The sequence below is a fragment of the Lissotriton helveticus genome, chromosome 2_1 (genome assembly GCF_964261635.1).
Source record: "Lissotriton helveticus chromosome 2_1, aLisHel1.1, whole genome shotgun sequence".
In the NCBI taxonomy this organism is placed as follows: domain Eukaryota; kingdom Metazoa; phylum Chordata; class Amphibia; order Caudata; family Salamandridae; genus Lissotriton; species Lissotriton helveticus.
The window spans coordinates 1,908,458,594-1,908,480,212 of record NC_136059.1 but is presented as its reverse complement, the minus strand read 5'-3'; the positions used below and the strand labels follow the sequence as shown (position 1 = coordinate 1,908,480,212).

General features: G+C 45.1%; 1 protein-coding gene across 15 annotated transcripts in view; it reads left to right on the top strand.

The window, feature by feature from the left end:
* Positions 1-21,619, top strand: part of BLTP1 (bridge-like lipid transfer protein family member 1) — a 2,102,388-nt gene that overhangs the window by 324,844 nt on the left and 1,755,925 nt on the right. For all 15 annotated transcript variants that reach the window (XM_078676841.1, XM_078676840.1, XM_078676839.1 and 12 more), the window contains 2 exons: positions 5,952-6,089; positions 21,205-21,381. In XM_078676841.1, coding sequence (XP_078532967.1) covers positions 5,952-6,089; positions 21,205-21,381 — 315 coding nt within the window. The remainder of the gene's footprint in view (positions 1-5,951; positions 6,090-21,204; positions 21,382-21,619) is intronic.

The window sequence follows — 21,619 nt, the reverse complement described above, 5'->3', positions numbered from 1 at the left end:
ACCAGCACCCTTAGGGTGTTCACGGACATGATGGTGGTGTTTTCAGCTCATTTGAGCAGATCAGGGGTTCCAGTCTTACCCTATCTCGAACACTGGCTGTTGAAGGCGGGCTCGCCCCAGGCTGTCGTCTCCCTCCTCCAAACAACGGTGGACCTCCTGCATTCGCTGGCATTGTCTATCAATGTGCCAAAGTCACACCTGACTCCCTCTCAGAAGCTCCTCTTCATCTGAGAGGTTCTGGACACAACGCAGTGTCGGGCCTATCCTCCTGAGCAGCGAGTCCGAGGTATCCGGGCTATGATTCCAATCTTTCAGCCTCTATCCTGGCTTTCGGTAAGGACGACCCTGCGGCTGCTGGGCCTCATGGATCCTGCTGGTGGATCATGCCAGGTGGCGTATGCGGGCTCTGCAGTAGGACTTGAAGTTCCAGTGGGCACATCATATGGGGAACCTATCCGATTGTGTCCAGATCTCGGAGGGCTCTGCATACAATTGCAGTGGTGGCTAACGAACCAGGATTGGGTCAACAAAAGATCTCTCTCCCTTCCCCAACCAGAATTCACAGTGGTGACCGATGCATCGATTCTGGGATGGAGCGGGACATGGAGGAGGCGGAGATCAAAGGCCTATGGTCTCCAGCGGAGTCCGGGCTCCCACTTTGACCTTGCCAGGATAGCTACAATAGCTGTGCAGACCCCCCACGCAGAGGTCTCTATGCCGTTCTTATCCCCCACGTTAGTTTAGATCATCTAGACATTCCACACACAAGGTCATCGCTTCCTTTAGCTGCCAACAGTGTTCACCTGCCTTCTGATCATTTTATGTTTGTGCTGCATTTCTGTGTTTGCCCATATTTGTCACTGTGCCTCCTGTTCATTTTATGCTTGTGTTTCATTTAATGTTTGCCCATCTTTGGCACTGTTGTTTATGCTTGTGCGGCAGTTCTGTATATAAGGCCTGTACATTGTTCGGGGCAGAAGGAGCCTGTTTGAACGTCGTGCATGAGGTTTACTTCTGTCCTTCCTTGGCAAGCCAACAAGCTTTGGTAACTACAAATATATTTTGTCTGTTCCTGAGCCCCTGCTGTGTCTGGTGTCTGGCAGTGGAGGCATGGCAAAAGAACATCCCATCTCCTTTTGAGTTTTTCAGGAAATCCCATGATCATGCCTTTCATGATTTTCTTGAATCTCTTAACTAAACCATTGGTTTGTTGATGATATGAGGTAGCAAACGTGTAAGTCACACCACACTCATTCCATATAGCCTGTAGGTAACCAGACATGAAGTTACTACTTCTGTCTGACACCACCTCCTTGAGAAAGCCCACTGTGAGAAAATGTGGTTCTGTTGCAATACATAGTAAATGGTAACCTTGGCACCTAGGGCATAGGGACTGAAGAGGGTCCCTTACCTTATAGACCCCACACCAAGGCCATGCCACTGCCACTGCATGCAGTGAAAAATGACCGTCGACATGGCACGCTGCCTGTGTTCTATTCCAACCAGTACTGCCTAAGATACAGATAAGTCACTCCTCTAGCACGCCTTGCATCCTTAAGCCAGGGTGCACTATATCACAAGTGTTGGCATATATGCATGAGCAGATATGCCCCTACAATATCCAAGTCTATTCTTAATTTTGTAAGTGCAAGAGAAGCATAGAGAGTACATGGGCTAGAAATACGACACCTCGAGTTCCCCAGCACCATGATGGCTTCCCTAAACCCAGGAGTGTTTGGTAGCAAACAACTCATTTTAATAAACCCACACTTATGCCAGTGTGGGATTTATTCAACCATGTACTCATTGGGCCTCTTTAGAGGTGCCCCCTGAAAACCTCTCCTTTTTGAGTCGTGTGTTAGTTATTGGTATGTGTGTACTATAAATGTCTTACAGTCCTCTGTGTTAGGCCTAAGGCTGCTTGCCCACACAACCACTAATATAGCACTTTGGGATTATATTGAGCCCTGTACACTTCTGGGAGAATCTCTCAACTCTGTGCACGGTATAACCACCTAGTGGTATACCATATACGGAGCCAGCTTCCTACACCCACTCTTGTAAAGATACTCAAGAGGGCTCTGGCAACTGCAGGAACAGTGACAATCCTAAGTGGAATAGCTTCAGGATACCTGGTGGCATGATGTACTACCTCCAGTATAAATCTGTTCCTCGATGCTTTTGGAGAGTCAAGGGGGCCAACAACGTCAACCCGTACCCTTTCAAAGGGAACCCCCCATTGCTCAGAGAATGAGAAGTGGGGATGGAATGCTGTAAAATCCTAGAGTGAGAGGTCTACAACGGTAGAAATTTCGAAAAAAGATTGAGAAGATCTGGGGAAAATGGGATCCTAGAGGTATAGGATAGCTACTGGAAATATAAAAGGATACTATTAATGCCTTGAGAGGCTGTGCCCATGGCTCTCAAGGCATTAATACTAGTATCCTACTCGAACTCCATGCCTGGCTCCACATCTCTGGCTTTAATCCAGAAGTCCATCAGCATTTCTTAACCTCCCATTTCATAAGGAGCACCTCTTTGGGCCCCAGGTTGATGAGACGCTGGAAAAATCAAAGAGGACCCAGAGCTACGAAATTTACGGGGGCTCCTTTTGGAGGCATCATCACAGAGAAGGAGCCAAGCCCTCTTTCCATCCTGTTAAGCCACAGTCCTAACAAAGACAGTAGCAGTCCTTCCGCCAGCAGGAGTGAATAATTTTCTTCAGAGTTACCTACAGAGGTTAGAGGGCATAGGTAGCGATGCCTATGGTAAAGGGACCACCATCTCCAAGCGATTTCTTGAACCCCACCACCCTCTGTGCTCCCTGGTCGTGGAGATTACAAAATGTCCTTCTACGCTGGAAGGAAATCAAGTTGGATCAGTGAGTTTTAGTGGTCGTTCACCATGGCTACTGCCTACAACCTCTCACTTCTCCTAACATACCACCTTCCACACACATCCTTGGCAGGGAACATATTTGCCTCCTAGTGGAAATGCGAATGCTCCTTCATTACTCTTTACTTCCTCATCCCTAAAAAGGACTCCTCCCTGTGACCAATCCTCGATCTTCGGCCTCTGAACAAAAACACGTTGCCGTACCATTTTCACTAATCAACATTGCAAGCACAGGGCGACTACTTGATACGTTAGACCCTTAGGTCGCCTACTTTTATATACCCATTCATCTTGGCCACCGCGGGTGCGTTTGATTTGTGGTTAGCCGACTGCACTACCAATTCAAAGAATTTCCTTTTGGGGTCACTATAGTTCTAAGTGTGTCCAACATGTGCCTAGCAGTGGTGGCCACTCATTTACGGAGGGGGGACAATCATGTCTTCCTATGCCTCAAGGATTGGTTCCTCTGCCTGGATGATTGGCTGATCAAGAGTTCAAGTAGGCATCAATGCTTAGTCCACCCTCAAGCAGCCATCCCCCTGCTACACAGCCTAGGGTTCACCATGACTGCCACCAAGTCCTTACTTCAACCCCTTCAAGTTCAGCTCTTCCTAGGGTCTGCCCTAAATACAGTCACAGGAAAGCCTACCCTAATCATCAGAAGGTGTTGGCACTTCAGCAGCTGCTGTCTATTTTTCAGCCTGATCTTAGGAATGATGGTCCGGTTAATGGTGGCCACTGTACAGCTCAGCTGACCCAGCTGTAGAACAAACCAAAGGACCATGGACAGACGTGCCCTCAAGAAGGGGGGTGGGATCTACATTCTGATCTGCACACATTCTGCTCTGTGCTTTCTATGTAGACAAATTTGTTCCACCTTCCAGAATAGACTGACTTTTTGGAGGGGGACAAACTTATAAAATAACATCAACCACTTCTAGTGGCAGCTGGGAAGAGCTTAAGTGTCCCCAGTCAGTCTCCAGGCATGAGGGTGGAGGATCTAGAAGTTGGGATACCGTACTTGGCCCACCAACTGGGAGAGGATGTCTGTCTGATAGCTAGACTGACCAGGGGACATATAGTGTCTCAGAAGGTCTGCATACCACCCCCATCCTGGCTTGTCCAAGGTGATGAAAATGCCTTTGGCCTGGTCCTGGTGAATCTTCTTCAAAACCTGAGGAATCAATTGTGTGGGAGGAAATGCTGACTGAAGTAGAAAACTGCACCTGGACTGATACGCATCCCTAATGCTCCCTGGAATGGATACCAGAGGGCTCAAAACTGTGGTCCGTGAGTATTTTCCCAAATGGCAAAATGTTCCACCAAAGGTGTGCCCCACAGGGCAAAGATGTTCAGCACCACTCTGGGTGCAGATGCCACTCTTGGTCAAAAAGATGCTGGCAACTTAGCCTGTCGACCTTGGTGTTAAGGGAACTGGTCAAATAGTTGACAAATAGCAGGATCCCATGTTCGTGTGTCCATGCCTAGAGCCTCAGCCCATCTCCTAATCTATTGACATAATTAAGATCTGAATGTACTGACCTTGTAAGGAAGGATGAAATGCTTTTAGGGCTTAGTGGATTTATCTAAATTCGAGCAGGTTGATATGCAGTACCTGATCCTTTGGAGACCAGAGGCCTATGATCTCTATTTCTTCAAGAAGTGCCCCTATCCCAGAGTGAGGCAACCATAACCGACCGAAGATGAAGGAACACCCCTTGAGATAGGTGTTCCTCTACCAATCACTACAAGTCTGCCGTAGTTTCCCTGGAGCTTGAAATGACTTCTGCCATTGAAGATACCAAATGAGAGCCCTTGTGTGCTAGTGTGTGTACGTAATCAGGTGGATGCAGATCAAGCAGCTGAAGAACGTTCCAGGCTGGAACTTGAGCTACCTCCCAACATATCCGAATCCTGTCCAGATACTCTGAGGGAAGGCTCACAAAGATGCAGTTTCCAATACTGCCCCAAGAACAGCATACACTGAATTGAGAGACCGCTCAGTGAGATTTTGGCACATTGTAGAAAAGCTGAAGTCGAGCAACAGGAGTTCTGTTGCTTGTAGGTGATGCAACAAACACCCTCCGTAGCAAATTGGCGTTGGGCTCTAGTCATCTAACTGCAGGAATAAGGAAATCCCTAACCTTCTCAGATGAGCCGCAACCACTGCCATCCCTTTTGTGAAGACCCAAGATTCTGATGCCAGTCCAAATGAGAGGACCGCAAACTGTGAGTGTGTGTACCTTAACATGAACACAAATACATACTGTATGATCACAGGATTGGTATGTGCAAATATGCATAATGCAAGAGTAGGGACATCATCGAGTCTTCCCCTTCCAGTGATCGCAGAATCTGAGCCAGGTACAGCAACATGAACTTTTCATTGTTGAGGTAAAAGCTCAAGAGGCTGAGGTCTAAGATCTGACTGATTCTGCCATCCTTTTTGGGGAGCAGTAAGTACTTAGATTAGCACCTCTGCTCACCTTCCTACTCTGGGACCAACTCCACTGCTACTTTCTGCTACCGCTGCAGGATCTGCAGATATTCCTCAGACTGAAGGGTTTGAATGGTCATTTCAGAAAAGCGGGCAGTCTTATATGGATACTTGTCCAGTGCAGGGAAGGGGAGCAGGTTGAGATCTGCGTCAGATTGTGTGGGGGAACAAGGGAGCACACATCATTGTGTCGGGTGGGTGCTTTGTGACTCCACTAATGTTAAGCTGGCAGTTAAGCTGGCATCTCTTCCGGTGCCAAGATGGAGCCAGCACCCACTGCCAGTGCGGAAGAGCTATGGAAAAGCTTCTGGATCCAGTCTGGTTCCTCAGAATATTCAACAGATGGGCTTTCTGCAGATAGATTTATCCATCAGAAACAACATTACTTGTTTGCAGTTTGTCATAGAAACGTAGATTTATGCTGTATGTACTACGATATGTGAAAGACCGCATTTTAAATGGCTGCTCTCGACTGAACAGCTGCTTTGTTCATTTTCCACATTTTTTTTAGGACCTTATCCTCCATTTTGATTTCAACTCTGTGTTACTTTCTTTTCAGCACTGTGGCACTGATGGCCCTGAATGTCCTACAGTATTTTTTGAACGACTTTGCTTTGAAATGAAGAAGGTTTACAGAGAGACTGTGCTGCAGCTCATGTTATCACCACTGTATATCTTTGTGAATGACAGCTATCCGGTAATACAGAATATATTATTTTTTAATTTGTTTTGTAGTGTTGGAATATGATTCTACCCTTAAGTGTTTGTACTTACTCTTGCTTCGAAACACTTTAAAAAAAATGTGTTTGATCTCTAGCTGATACTACTGGTCTGATTTGCCCTTTACCCCAGACTGTTTGTTCCTTTAGTTAAGATTATGCAGTTTTTCTATAATGTGTTTCATTGGTTTGTAATCATGTACACAACTCATAACATATAGATAAAATGTGATGGGAAACACTGTTATTTGTAAATGCATAGACTTGCCACTCACTACCATCTCCCTTCTTTCTGGCTGATCATTCCTATTGTATGTGTAGTTTTATACTGTGTTAAAAATAATACTCTGTTAGTACCCAAACTCCCCGGGTTTGTCCTCCGATCTAACCCTAGTAACAGTTGTTTAGATTATACTAAACTTCCCTGCTTTCATTAGTACTATTTTACTTTAGAATGAGTAGCATATAAGTGTATGGATTGCACAAAGAAATTCAATAAAATATCGGGAGAATAGAGGGAATATTGCAGATTTGTGTAAACATCACACTGAATCTGGGAGGGAAAGATGCACTATCATGGAGATGCAATAAGGTAATGGGTAATCCATATGTACGCGCCGAGATCTTCTTAACACACTACTGGGAAGTATGTTCTGTAACAAGCTTCCAGATAATAAAAAGAAAGTGAACTGTAAGCAAAAGCAAATATGTCTAATTATGGTAGCTATACTCCATCACGATTCTGCACGGAGTTATTGTTGATATTTGATACGTTTTCTCCTTTTTCTTTGTGTGAAATCTATGAGATAAGAACATTCAATAAAATATGATATATAAAAACTTGTCAAGGAATGGAGATTAGATAGCTTTGATCACCTTATGATCCACACAAAAATAGCATCTAACACTCTGAAGTCAATGTTGGATTATGTGGATATGAAGGACTTCTGGAGATACTGAAAATCGCATGTAGGAGGATACACCTGCATATACAAATTTCCATTACTTGCTCAATGGTAAAACACTTTTGAGTCAACCTACAGGGGTGGACAGAAGCAACACCACAATGTCAGCCAGTGCTCTGATGTCTTTAAGTCAAGCATGATAATTCACTCTTGGAATACAAGACGGGCACTTCAAGTGAGCTAGGAGGTACTAGCCCGCTTCTATATCTAGAGAGGGTTGGCCACCTCTGATTTGAAATTGTGTAGCTAGGCGGAACTCACTCAATGTGGTACATACTGGTTTATAGCGTGTGATACCTAATCATATGAGTATTAAATGATGGTTTAGTGCAGCGGTTCTTAACGTTTTGACTTCTGTGAAATAAATGAAATGTTAAATATTTTAGGTAGTTCACAAACAAAAATATGCACTAATCTACATTTTTATTTTAATGGGGAAGGTTGAGCTTTTCAAAATTGTTTTATTTCATAAAGACAAAGCAATATGTTAGACTCTAGCATCTCATTTTGTCTTTTTGGCACCCAATGCATGCTTAGTTTCGGTGTTTACCAGTACTTTAATCAAGGCCACCAATCATCAATACATGATTTAGTTTTCTTTACTTGTTCTGACCCCACAAATCAGGCTAAGTATACCAACTTAGTGCCCTATTTAGAGTTTGGCGGAGAGAGTATTCCTTCGCTGTTGCAAACTAGTACCCTTCCCGCCAAACTGAATGTTCCCCTGCTCATTTAGAGTCAGTCAAACCTTAAGTATGTAGACCGAACATTACCCTGCTTCCTACATCAACCGCCAAAGGCCCAACAGATAGGAGATTTTACTATTTGCCTACTCACCCCATTTAGAGTGCGCAGACAAATGGCATATTTTCACTGTCTGACACGCTATGTAAATCCTGGCAGAAAGGGGCAATGAAAACTGCAAAATTACCCCCACACAATGGGAGATAACTCCTGGTGAGTGGGGTCATTTTTAAAAACAAAATCCTGCTTTCAAGTTTTCTTTCTCTGAAAACAAAATTTTAAAGTTTGATGAAAGACGTCTGTCAAACTTTCAATGCATTTACAGTAACCGCTATAAAGGCAGTTCCTGGACGTACAAGAGAGATCAGGTGGGCCAGCGGGTGATGTACCCTCGCCATGGCGGCAGTTAAGAACTCTTCCCGGCGACGGTCCATAATGCATCTGCCAAACTCTAAATCAGGCTCTTAATTTTAGCCTCCAGTTTCTGCCATCTAGTGTTGAGCTGAGATGTTTGCAAGTTGTCTTTCTTCAAAGAAGGTTCTCAGGATGCAGCGTGACTCCTCTTCTAGATGTATAGTGCGCATGGCCACTGACTCAAAGTTAGAAGCTTTTTTTCCCCCCTATTGGTTTTGAACAAGCCTGAGTAGACTCCAAGTTTTGCCGTGGTGCTGGCATGTTTGTCGGATCTTTTTAGTGCCCTGCCTATAATTGGTTTCCAACTTCTAAGCTCATTATCAAAAGACAATAGAAGCCTTGCTGCTCTGTCACTGCCGGGCGATGCTGGGGCCTAACCCCATTTGAGGGCTGAATACTCTTTGACACACAACGTCACCTCCAAGAATGGGAAATGGAATGATCTTGGTTCCAATACTGTCCTTTGCGAAGTTTCCATGGACCAGCCACCACCAAGTTTTTCATCCGTGTCTATCGCCCAATCACAACAATGCCACCTGCCCTGCATATGTAGCCTTTAAGTCAAAGAACACCCTTTCGTACTGAATGGAGTGTCAGTGGGTGCACATCATGTAGCAGAAAAACATCTTGGTGACCATTGGCTCCTATGAAGAGTAAGAGGCTGGACCATAGGGGCCCACCCATGCTCAAAGACCTACCAGCCCACAGCCGCGCAGCAGATCTGATGACAACCAAGAGGTGGTCCTGTCATCGAAAACAAGCCCTGGGCTGAAAACTGCGCCAAGAAACTGAGTATACCAGCCCTTGAAAAGCGCAAGACCACTCCTTTTGCCAAGGCATATCACCACTCCTGTAGGGTATCGAACCATGAGGATGCAAGTAGAGTCAAGTCTACGCAAGGGTACGTCAGCACTGTTAGAAGCCACCAAAAGATATCAAGCCTCTCACCAAGGCTGGCAACACCCGACTTAATCTTTGACACACCAGCCATTATCCACTCCAAAACCATCAGAGGATGCCACTGCCCTTTCAGCACAGAAGCCCTCATCGGCTCTGGAGTCTCCCATTCACTACTTTTTTGGCTCTGAAAGTCAGGTTAGCTTCAAAAGAACTATTGACACCAAAACCGCCTTCAACATCAAATCCTCAGTCAACACTGAACACTGATTCGGCACCAAAGCTGCATCATCGACAAGAGTTCAAATAGCATGGCCACGCAAGCCTCTAACAACCCTCTCAGAAGAGGACTTTGACTCATCATACTCGAGCAGTTCCAGCAAGAACTGGATGCAAGGCAGAAGTGCCTTTTTATTGACCCACTTACAGGAATCATTTCAACCAGGTTTCCTCCACCAACAGACCCTATACCTCACAAGAGTAAGCTGACTGTTGAAGAAGAGACTGTTTCCAAGCCTTTCACACAAGAGGCTCCTCCAGAGAAACACAAAGACCGTGCTACTAGCCCTTTACCTCTACCACACACACAACCATCGCTACCTCCCACACCTCCACTAGCCACTCCTTCATTGTTGGCCCTCTCAAACTCCCAGCCATTGTCACCGTACTCCACCTCTCCATAGCATAGCACCTATGGGCCATTTGACCTCTCTTATCAACCAGTACGAGTGTAAAGTAGAACCCCTAGGCGATGCAGCTCTGGACCACTACCCTGTTAGTGCCTCCGATCCAGCCATACGTCCTGAGGCCATTCAGGAGGCTGTATTTACCACATAGTAGATATGCACATGGTGAAGAGGAAGGAGACTACCTTGTGGAAACACTGCCCAAATCAGAGAGGTCCAACCAGTTCCTCTCCATGTTAAAGAGGATGTTAAAATCTGTCCCAGAAAACATTAAATAACCAGCTAGTACCTGGGCTTTCTCCTTGCAGGCAGACCAATGTTTAAACGCTCCCTCAGCGAGCCCACATACATCAAGGGCCAAGTTCCTCTGGACTTGCTAGTTATCCACTTTGCCTGCAAGCGCTCCTCCGTTCAGGCTGCTGGTGATGCTTCTCCTCCAGACAAAGTGAGGAAGAGGACAGACACGGATGATAAGAAGGTAGTGATAGGAGCACCTACCCACTGGCAAATAGCCAACTCAGTAGCTCTCCTATGGCGCCACAATAGCGCATAGCGGAAGGAAATGGAGGATCTCCTCAAACACCTTCCTGAGCAATATCACAAAAAGGGAGAGGAAATCTGAACATTAACACAAGCATGATAATGTGCTGCCATGGCTGGCTCCTTATCTCTGGTTTTTAACCTGAAGTAAAACAGTATCTTATCAACCTTTGACAAAGAACTCCTCTTTAGAACGCATGTTGATAAGATGCTGGAAAAAAATAAAGAAAGAAGCTGAGAAGGCGTAGTTAATGGGTACTTCACAGGACTCCACGTTTAGGAGATCTTTTCATAGACACTAGTCTAGGGGTAAGTCAAAGCCTGTATCTCCTGCACAAGACCAGTGTTATCAGCAGCAACAGCAGCCTACAAGCGCCAAGCAGGAAAGGGTATACTTTTGGGACCTAGAGGAATTCGCAGATGTGAGGTCAGGGAAGGCTTCAGTAAGGGGCCTGCACCTACAAAATAGTGACAGACCACAAATTCACCATTGATCACACTTCACCCGTTGTGGGGAGAATATGCAATTTCTTCCACCAATGATAACAAATCACCTCAGAAAAATAGGTGCTAGACATTGTAGATCTTAGCTCTTGCCTCAAACGTCATACCACCATTCCCAGCATCCCCCCACACGCATGCACAAGCTCAGTACCGAACACCTTCACTTTCTGCCCGAAGAGGTGTGTACACTTTTGCTAAAGGAGGCTCTAGCCCCTATCTCCACAACACAAGGTTACATGGATATACTCCCTGTACTTACTTATCGCCAAGAAGGATGGATGAGTCCGGTCCCTGATCTCCGGCCCATTAACTGTTACATCCTATCAGAACACTTCAGAATGACCACACTCTAAGTGTTCATCCTCCTTCTGCAACAGGAAGATTTCATGGCAGTGCTCAATCTCAAAGATACTTATTTCCTCATTTCCATCCACTATGCTCATCACAAGTACCTGTTCTTTGTGTTAAGTTGTCTTTTCTACGAATTCAAGGTAATTCCTTTCGAGGTCACCGCAACCCCAAAGTGTTAACAAATGGCAGTGGTAGTGGCATACCCTCGCCGCAAGGCAATTCATGTATTGCACTTTGATGATTGGTTGCTTAAGCCCAGCAGCTGGATGCTCTGCTTAAAACACACACGATCAACACAGTAGCAGCTGCTACCGAGTACTCACGCGCCAGGGGCAGCAGAGGGGGGGGGGCAGCGGAGGGGAAGGGAACTAAAAAAAACATTTACCTAGATGCGGTTACCAAGTGGCCGGCAGCCGCTTCTCCTCCCTCATTGTCTCCCGGGTCAGCAGAAAGCACGCAGGCTCCCAGACTCCCCTGACCAAGCACAGCACTGCCTTACAGCGGTGTTATGATTGGTCTGAGCACTGTAGTTCAGCGCTCAGACAGGGCCTGGGAGGCTAGGCATGTTGTCCACCCTGGCTGTAATGCAGCCTGGGTGGAGAACATGCAAAGTATGCATGACATTTTGGCCGACCGAATAAGGCTGGCCAAAATGTCATGCGCACTTAGGAAGTGCCTACCACTCCTACCCAGCCTCTAAACAGCCCAGCCCGCGCCATTGCCCAATCAACTGAGCCAGAACTCTTAAATAAAATGATAATAACATTAAGTTATTATAATTTTATTATTTTGTTTTTAATTGCGCAGAGAGAAGTGGGGTGACGCTCCTACACCTTAGTGTAGGAACCGCTGCTGGATAAACAGTCTCCTTGCTTCACACACTGAGTTTTACCATAAATGTCACAAACCATCATCTTATGCCCTACCAGTTGCAGCCTATCCTTGGCAGAGTAGCAACCCTACAGCAACGACTATCTTTGTTTCAACTAAACCATTATATTCCAGTGCCCAGTCGTACATTCTGGGGATGATGGCATCTTGCATCACAATAGTCCCCTAAGCAAAGTTGCTCATGCGACCCTTGCTAGAGTGACTCGCAGCCCAGTGGTCACAAACTCCGGGTCCGAGGGAAAATCTAGTTTTGGTTTAAGCCAGAGCGCGCCACTATCTACAATGCTGGACACTTATCAACATGGCTCCAGGCATACCTTTTGCAGATCAGTCCCCCAGGTAACCATTACCATGGGTCCCTATCTTCTGTGATAGATCGTATACTTAGCTAACCACACAATACAGGGGGGTGGCACACAACATTCTGGTTGTCAAATCAGTTTTCTAGAGCGTCAGGCTTTGCAACTCACTCTTAAAGCATTTCTCCAAATCATTTGGGAGAAAGTGGTTCTAATCAAAACAGATAACATGACAGCAACCTATTACATATAGAAGCGAAGGGGCACACATTCACCTCGATTCTCTCATCTGGCATTGGGCAATTTGCCACAAGGTTCACCTAATTTTGGAACATCTTCCAGGAGTGGCCAGCAACTTTGCGGATATATTCAGCAGGCCGTATCAAGAAGTCCAGGAGTGGGAACTACACCTCCTAATCCTTCAGACATACTTCAATCAGTGGAACACTATATATATATAGAACTATTCACTAATGAGATTGCCCAAGCTTTGCCGCCAAATACCCACACTCACAGTCCCTAGCAAATGCACTGTAGATAAACAGGTTAGGGATATTTGCATACATTTCCACCTCTCCTACTGCTTCCATTTGTCATCAGGAAGCTCGGCAGACATTGCTCACTCTAATTCTAGTTGCTCCAACTTGTGCCAGGCAGCCCTGGTTCTCCACCCTAGTGGAACTCTTCATCTGCTCCCACAAGAGGCTTCCTCTCAAAACAGACATGCAGGCATATAAATTCATGGCCATATCAGATATCCGGACCCTGCACAGCTCAATCTTGCAGTTTGGCATCTGAGATCCCAGAGTTGGGGTACCGGCACGTACCACAGGAAACTATGTGCATCATTAAAGAAGCTAGGCGTCCTATGCCACACTTGCTATGCAGGAAAGTGGAAAATATTCATGCACTACTGCATCACCAATTAATCTGATCCTTCAAACCCTACAGTACAAGACCTATTTACTTACTTTCTCCACCTACAAATGGTAAGGTTAGCTAGCACATCTATATGCCTCCGTCTAACTGCAGTTGCTGCCTATATGCAGAACAGGCAACATATCTCTCTATTCAGGATAAGGAGTTATGGAGGGACTAAAGAGGGTAATACCTCACAATTTCCCCATCTGGAACCTCAAGGTAGTCCTTTTTTTTTTAAATTATATTTTATTGCAGAGTTATAAACAGTAGGAAAAAGTAAACAGCCAGTGCACTTGTGGGCCCCCCCAGCCAATAACAGTTCACAGTTGTACACAGCCTTTTAGCCCGCATCCCGGAGGCCGGGCGGCATATCAGATCGCTCTAGAGGAGCACAGCACAGTGTACGTCCCATTGGAACCCTGGCATAAGGTCGTCCTACGCATCTGCTTTTACCCCCCCACCCACAACAACACCATTCCCGTCAGCCATCCCCGCAATATCAACACAATAGCCCCCATCGGGACCTGCTCTAGGCTATTCGGCCTTCGTGACAGGCCGTCCCATCCACCCAGTCCGCCCGCCGCTCAATACCCCTTGTCCCAGTGGACCCAGGCCTCCCTCAGCAATCCTCCAATGGCTTCCGGCCCCCCCAAACCCCTCTACAACTAACCCCCCAACACCCCCCCCCCTTGGCAACTGCTAAGGTGTGTGTTTCACTCAACCGAACTGGATGGTTCCATTACAGTGCACATTGACATATTACTGTGTACGCCCCGTGGTGTCCATCGGCTTAGTCCTCGCCGTCCCCATCCTCAACCAAAGCATCACGCAGAGCCTGTACCACTAACTCCCATGCACGCGCCGCATCCAGAGCCTTCTCATTCCCTAACTTCACTGCCTGCTTCATCCGGAGCACGCTCTCGCAGTCAGACCATCGCAGCAACTCATTCTTCCATCTACGCAGTGAGGGACCCCCCCTGGCCTTCCAGTGCCACGATATTTCCCTTTGAGCCAATATCAGCCCCAGATCTATGAATTTACTGGTCACCTTGGTGTGCTTAGTATGCGGGAACCAGAGCAATAGACACGTCGCCATGTCGAACTCCACCTCTCTGTCAGTCACTTCATTCAGGAGTTCCCCTACCTCTGCCCAATAAGTCCCTAGTCGTGGACACCCCCAAAACAAATGGTCCATGTCCGCCCCAAGGGACGAGCACCGGGGGCAACAGGCATCCAGCACCCGAAAGTGCCGCTGTAATTTCTCTGGAGTTAGGTATGCCCTGTGGAGCACATAAAAATGGACCTGCTGAAAGCGCGCGTTCCTGGTGCCCTTCCACGTGCGTCGCAGGATATGGCCCCACGCCGTGTCCGGTATGGGCCGGCCAACGCTCCCCTCCCATTTAGCCTTGAGCCCATGGAGTGGTTCCAGCCCGTCGTTCAGCATCCTATTATGGAGGCACGTCACAGCTTTAAACGTACCAGCCGCCATCACCACATATTGGCATGCCATAGTCGTCGCCGGTTCCAGGAGCCCCCCTTTCCAGTGCTTCTGCATGGCAGCCACTACAGCCGCGTGTAGGAGGAAGCCCCCCTCAGGCAGTCCGAACTGGTCCCGGAGCACATCGAACGGTGCCAACGCCCCATCGACATACAAGTCACCCACCACCTGCAATCCCGCGTCCTCCCAATCTATCAACGGGGACCAATCCCCTCCGTGCGGCAAAGCCGTCAACATCCCGATCGGAATCTCCGGGGCATAAGGCCGCGACGCCTTCGCTCTCCGGAGGCTCCTCTGCCAGCACAGTCGGAGCGTCCGCTCCTCCATGGTGAGGGCCCGTAAGTCGAGCCGTTGCTGCATAATGATGTACGACAGCACGTGGCGCTGTATCCCCCGTCCCCGGTCCTCTTCCGGCCCCCTGAATACCCTGGCCACGTTCTGCGTAAGGACCTGCAATTGCGCCGCTAAATAATACAGCTCCAGGTCGGGCACGGCCATGCCCCCCTCCAACTTGGGGCGAAGTAGCGTGCTTAAGGCTATCCTGCGACGGCCATGCCCCCACAGAAAGCCAATAAACATCGACCGCAGTTCCCTAAACACCCCTCTAACCTCAAGGTAGTCCTTATCAGACATATGTGACCCTTATTTAAACTTTAGCACTTCTGCCATCTTTAATTAAAGTAGACTTCCCAGTAGCGATTACCTCCCTTAGGCTCATTAGCGAGCTACAACGCTTACCACCCAAGAATCCTTTATACAAGTCCAAAAGGATAGGGTAGTTCTCAGAAATATATACATCACCTACCGGTGGTCGCCAGTAAATAGTTATAGTTGGGCTCTAGTTTCCAGGAACAAAGCGGTTTTTTATTTTGCGAATAACTTTGGCGCTTTTTGACCAATCTTTACGAATTTTCAGAACTAGCACGCAAATTCTTTCAGCTGCTATCAGGAAAGTTTCAAGGTGATTCGTCAAGCGGGAGGCCGAGAAAAAGGGTGGTCCCCAAAAGGTATTTTACGAATGCAATTTCCCTTTGGGATTTTAGACATGACGGCAGCCCAAACCGCTGGACGGATTTGCACCAAATTTGGCAGACCGCTAGATCCTGGTCCAGAAAGATCTGTTTGTTATTTGGAGTAAATCCGTTCAGTAGTTTTGGAGTTATTAAAGAAAAAATAGTTATTTATATGTAGGGACGCAGATGTTCTACGAATCCGACAGATCTCAAAATGAGGTCTGAGTGGCTGCCACCACTTCAACCAGGAAGTGGTGGCAGCCATCTTGAGATGCAGACTCCACTGAGCTCCAGGAAAAAATGCAAAACATAAGGGGGCAAGCTAGGACCTGTGGGACTCCCTAGGCCTGATGGTGGGGTCCCACATGTACCCAGCCATTGATTTTTTAAAAATACATTTCCAGCGAGTTTGCGAAGCATTTGCAGGAAAATAGAAAATAAACAAAAAATACAAGTGTGCTTGTTTTTAGTAGACACCCAGGTGCGCCAGGTCCAGGGTGTAATCCCAATTTAAACAGATATTTAAACAGTTGTCTATTTTTCTGTAATCACCCGCTTTGACTGACTGACTGACTGATACTCACACACTCTCACTCACACACTCATCATTACACTCTCGCTCACACTTGCACTCTGCCATAGCACAATTCTGAAATGTAAGTCTTGGATGAGCAGCATAAATAATTGTAGACATCTTGTAAACAGTGCGGTCAAAGCCCCCGTAACATTTACCAGCGAAGCTAGGTCCGCTAAATCAGTTGAGTCTGGGCTGTGAACGAAGGAGAAGAGCCCTGTATGCGCGTATCTCGCTCCCTGCTTCTCTCTGTTTATCCCAGGGCAATCTGTCCTGCTCTGCGCCATCTCCCCTCGTCCTCTACCAATTGGCAGGTTTAGCTGAACGCAGAGGTCACATCACACCCAAGGCTGTTCCACTTTGTATTTTTCTAAGCGCCTACAAATAAATCACATATGAGAATGGAGATATAACAAATATAGATACAGGCATGAATTGTAAACATGTTTAGCAGTGCAGCTAGCATTTTTGGCCAATGACATATCCAGGTGGTACAGTGTTCAGTGGAAATCCACAGAATGTTACGTCTAAAAAGCCAAATGTGGTGAATTCTGCAGCAGGCCATTGTGTCTGTCTCAAACGTCTCCACGACAATCGCCCTAACAAATCACAATGATGGTTAAAGTCCACCTCTAGCTCTCATGCTTACAGCACACCTAGCAAATCAATCTACTTTCTGTCAATAGGATCGTTAATACACCGATATACTTGCAAGTGCCAATCAATATTAAATAAAACCTCTCAATTTATATGGCGTTATGTGAAGAAAAATAGTCTGCTTTACCCCGGTGCATTCATTTCATTGAGTCCAGGGGATTGAGAAAAACCTCATAACTCGCTCCTAGGGATGGTGAAACACCGAAGAGCACGGTTTCATGCTGCCAATCTCACACACTGCAGTGCAATCTCACTAGGCGTGACTCTCATGCCTTGAAATGCCATCACGCTGATTAGACGTCTCACACTAGCACTCTCAATCATAGGCCATTTCGAAAACCAGCGCAGTCTTACCAACTGTCCCTTTTTATATTGCAACTGGATATTATGAAACTGGTCTCAAATATGTTTGTTTGGGTTTTAACACTACACGTTTGTACTCCCTCACATGCCCTCATAGAGTCCTCCCAGTTGGTACAATGCTCCATTAAAGTCATCTAAATGTTAGGTTTAAAACCAAAAGTGGTGATTTCCTTTGAAGAACCATGGTCTCAAACACAGAAGTCACCAGGCTCATGGCATAAACACTTCCCACATCATCTCAATTAAACAACTAAACCTCCGACAGTCTCACGTCAGATGTCCCCTCGTTACACAGACTGCTTGAGTTGTTTTCCTTTTGAGCATTTTGCCTAGGCCTGACACAGCCATTCATATTTTGATAAATGGAAATAACCAGCCTCATTGTAAAAATGGCATTTATTCAGCAAAATAACTTGTTTGAAGTAAATATATATATATCTTTATATATCTTTGCTGTGAATTTACACCTGTGACTATTAAAGTCAACTAATCCTAAGAATCTACATTTGACAAAGCAAAACTGTACATACAAGAGCAAAGCATTGCGTAGCTCTAGGACCAGTGAGGCTAACACGGCGAAGAAGGCTCTTAATTATCTAAAGGTCTCTAGGCAGATTGTCTCTTTCCTCATGTGCAGGTGGTATCATTAGGGTGAGACTATCCCATCGGGACATTATAGTTAGGAAATAGCATTTTTTTAAAGTAGACATTCACAGAAAAAATAAAGGTTCCAGGGACGTTATAGTTAGGAACCAGCATGAAATAAACCATAGAAATTCACTAAAAGAACCAAGTTCACAGGAACGTAATAGTTAGGTTCAGATTTTACACAAACAAAACAATAAAAAATCAGCAGTTCTAGTTATCTCAAGTAACTACAACTGGTGCCCTAAGGCAACTATAACTCGTGCCATGCACTAATTACCCCACATATTACATCACTCATGACATCTTCCACTACCTCATTGAGATTATCACTGCAACATTTGCCATAAAATTATTAATGAGAAAACTATGCATGGCGGACGTGCGAATTATAGTTGCCTTAGGGCACAAGTTATAGTTACTTGAGATAACTAGTTTTTTTTTTTACGTAAAGTAACATTTAGTTTATTTGGTATGTGAGTTGCTGTGAGGGTGGGTGTGTGTGTGTGTCTGTCTAGTTTGTGAGGGGGTATCTGAGTGAGTGCATGATTGGCTGTGTGAGTGAGTGGTTTTCTGGGTCTGTGAGTGGATGTATCAGTGGATGTATGGGTGTGTGAGTAGGTGTATCAGTGTGTGAGAGAGACTGAGTGGCTGTGTGAGTCTGAGTGGGTGTGTGAGTGGTTGTATGGATGTGTGAGTGGGTCTCTGGGTCTCTGAGTGGATATATCAGTGACTATATGGGTGTGTGAGTAACTGTATGGGTGTGAGTGGCTCTATGGATGTGTGATTGGCAGCGTGGGTCTGTGAGTGTGTGTGTGGTTTGAGTGGGTGTGAGTGGATGTGTTGGTCTGTGAGTGGGTGTGCAAGTTGTTTTATGGGTCTGAATGAGTGTGTGATTGGGGTGAGTGGTTTTGCAGGTGTTTGAGTGGCTGTGTGAGTAGCTGTGTGTATGAATGGTTTTGTGAGACCGTGAGTAGGTGTATGAGTGGGTGTTTGAGTGGCTGTGTGAGTGAGTCTCTGTGTCTCAGAGTTTGTGTATCAGTAACTGTATGGGTGTGAAAATGACTATTGGTGTGAGGATATGTACGGGTGTGTGAGTGTAAGTGTTAGAGAGTGTGTAAGTAGGTTTGTAAGTGGATTTTTAAATTTTCTTTTATTTGGTTCCGGATCTGCAGATTTGTCGCAGATTCACACGGGGCCGAGCAGAGTGCATCAGCGGATCCTCACGCGTGTTACAAACTTTTTCTTGAGTAATTTCTTGCCCAGGAGGGGTCCCTCACATACCCTTCCATCACTCCTATGGGGTCAGGGTACCTCTCCTCTGACCCTTTCTATTGCTTTTAAGTTTTATTTGGACTCCCGGGACCATATCCTGATATGCAAAATGACAGATGCAACTCAACTCTCTCATTATGACCAGCCAATCATGGCATTGCTGTTGGCTTGGGAATCCGCTGATCCACCGCGTTCAATCTGCAGTTGATCCGTGTCCCTAGATCTACATAAATCTTTTTTCTTTAATTACTCCAAAACTACTAAAAAGATTTACACCAAATTACAAAAAGCTCTCTTTCGTGACTAAGATCTAGCTTTCTGCCAAATTTGGTTTAATTCCATTCAGCGGTTCGGGTTGTAGTCATGTCTTAAATCCCTATGGGAAATTGCATGGGGGAAGCATGTTTTGGAACCTCATTTTTCTCTGCCCCAGCTTGACTAATCGCCCCAAAACCTTCCAGACAGCAGCTGCACTGACTGGCACACTAGTTTTGAAAATTTCGTACAGATTTGTCAACCGGTGCAAAGTAATTTTTTCTGAAAAGACATGTTATAGTTAGGAAATAAAAATATGTCTTGGAAATACACTGAAAAAAGCAAAGGTTACATGTACGTTATAGTTGGGGTTCAGCTGTTCAACACTCAAAACCGCAGAAATTCCGCAGTTATAGTTCTCTCGTATAACTATAACTCGCGTCCTCGACATGCACTTCTAATTACCCCAAATATTACATTAGTCATGAAATTTTCTATGACATCATTGATAATAACACTGCAACATTTGCTGTAAAATTATTGATGAGAAAACTATGCATGGCTGCGGTGCGTGTTATGTTTACCTTAGGGTGTGAGTTATAGTTATTTGAGATAACTATTACTGCTGAATGTCTATGGTTTTGTGTGTGCAAAATCTTAACCTAACTGTAGCATACCTCTAACCTGTATTTTTCTCAGTTATAAAAGAGTGCTCCCTCGTGCACAGGACGCCCTTGTTTATATATATATATGTATATGTATATATATGTATATATGTATAAATATATATATATATATGTGTATATATGTATATGTTTTTTTTGGGGGGTTTTTTTTTCAACAAGAAGACGCCACACTCAGGAACTTGAAGTTTTCTTTAAGATTTGTTTAACAGAGCCCCGTCTGCACACCGACGCGTTTCAGCCTTGAGGCCTTGCTTAAAAAAAAAACCAATATATATATATCTATCTATATATATCTTTATAAATAAAATAAATGTGTGTGTGTATATATCTCAAGGAAAAAAACAGGTTAAAACTCCGTTATATTGCGTAAAACTTTATTCTTTCTATACTAACCAAACTTAAAGTACACAAAAATGTAAAGTTATACTGTAAATGTATCATTTATGCACAACCTTCTTATAATTGTAATTAATGCTCCTCCATACAGATTGTTTTCAGCTTGCTAGCCATGCAACAATAACTCACCACTCTACCATGCACTGTGTTCTCAAAAATTATGAGATTTGAGATGTCATAAGAGTTGTTATAAAACTATGAGTATATGCGATGCAATATGAAAGGGTATAAGGAGTGCTAGTGGAGTGTTGAGTTATAGTTCTAAAATTAAAAGAAAAAAGGTTGCAGGTCATTTAGAACCAGTCAGTAGGTTTAGAAAACTGATTTGAAGGTGATCCTGTAGAAAACTTGTTTTTCACAATGAGCAGTACTTTTTTAAATATAGTGTTCTTACGGTTCCTGGTCTCAGTTTACACATGTGTTTTTCTCTACATCTTGTTTAATGCTAATTGGTGATTTCGGGGGACATTCCCATTTAGGAAAATTTGGGGTAATTTAAATTTGTTTTATGCAAAACAGCGTCCACCAGTGGATGGAGTTCTGCGCGAAGGTCATATCAGCCTCTCTGGTCTGCAGTTACGAGCACATGCAATGTTTTCTGCTGAAGGACTTCCGCTTGGAACTGATACTCTTGAGTATGCATGGCTGATTGATATTCAAGCTGGAACACTCACAGCTAAGGTCACATCACCCCAGGTTTGACATAAACTGTTTTTTAAAATGTTAGAATATAGTTGTATGAAATATTTTTTAAAAGCATTGTGTACATGTGTGCAAATTTTCTTACAATAAATATATGCAAATATTAACGTTGCACTGAAAAAGAAATGTATTACATTTTATAAGAGCGTCATTCCATTTTTTTAAAATGAATAGTAGGACACCAATTATCACTCCACTTCCCATTTTCATCGGGATGTCCCATACCTAGGGC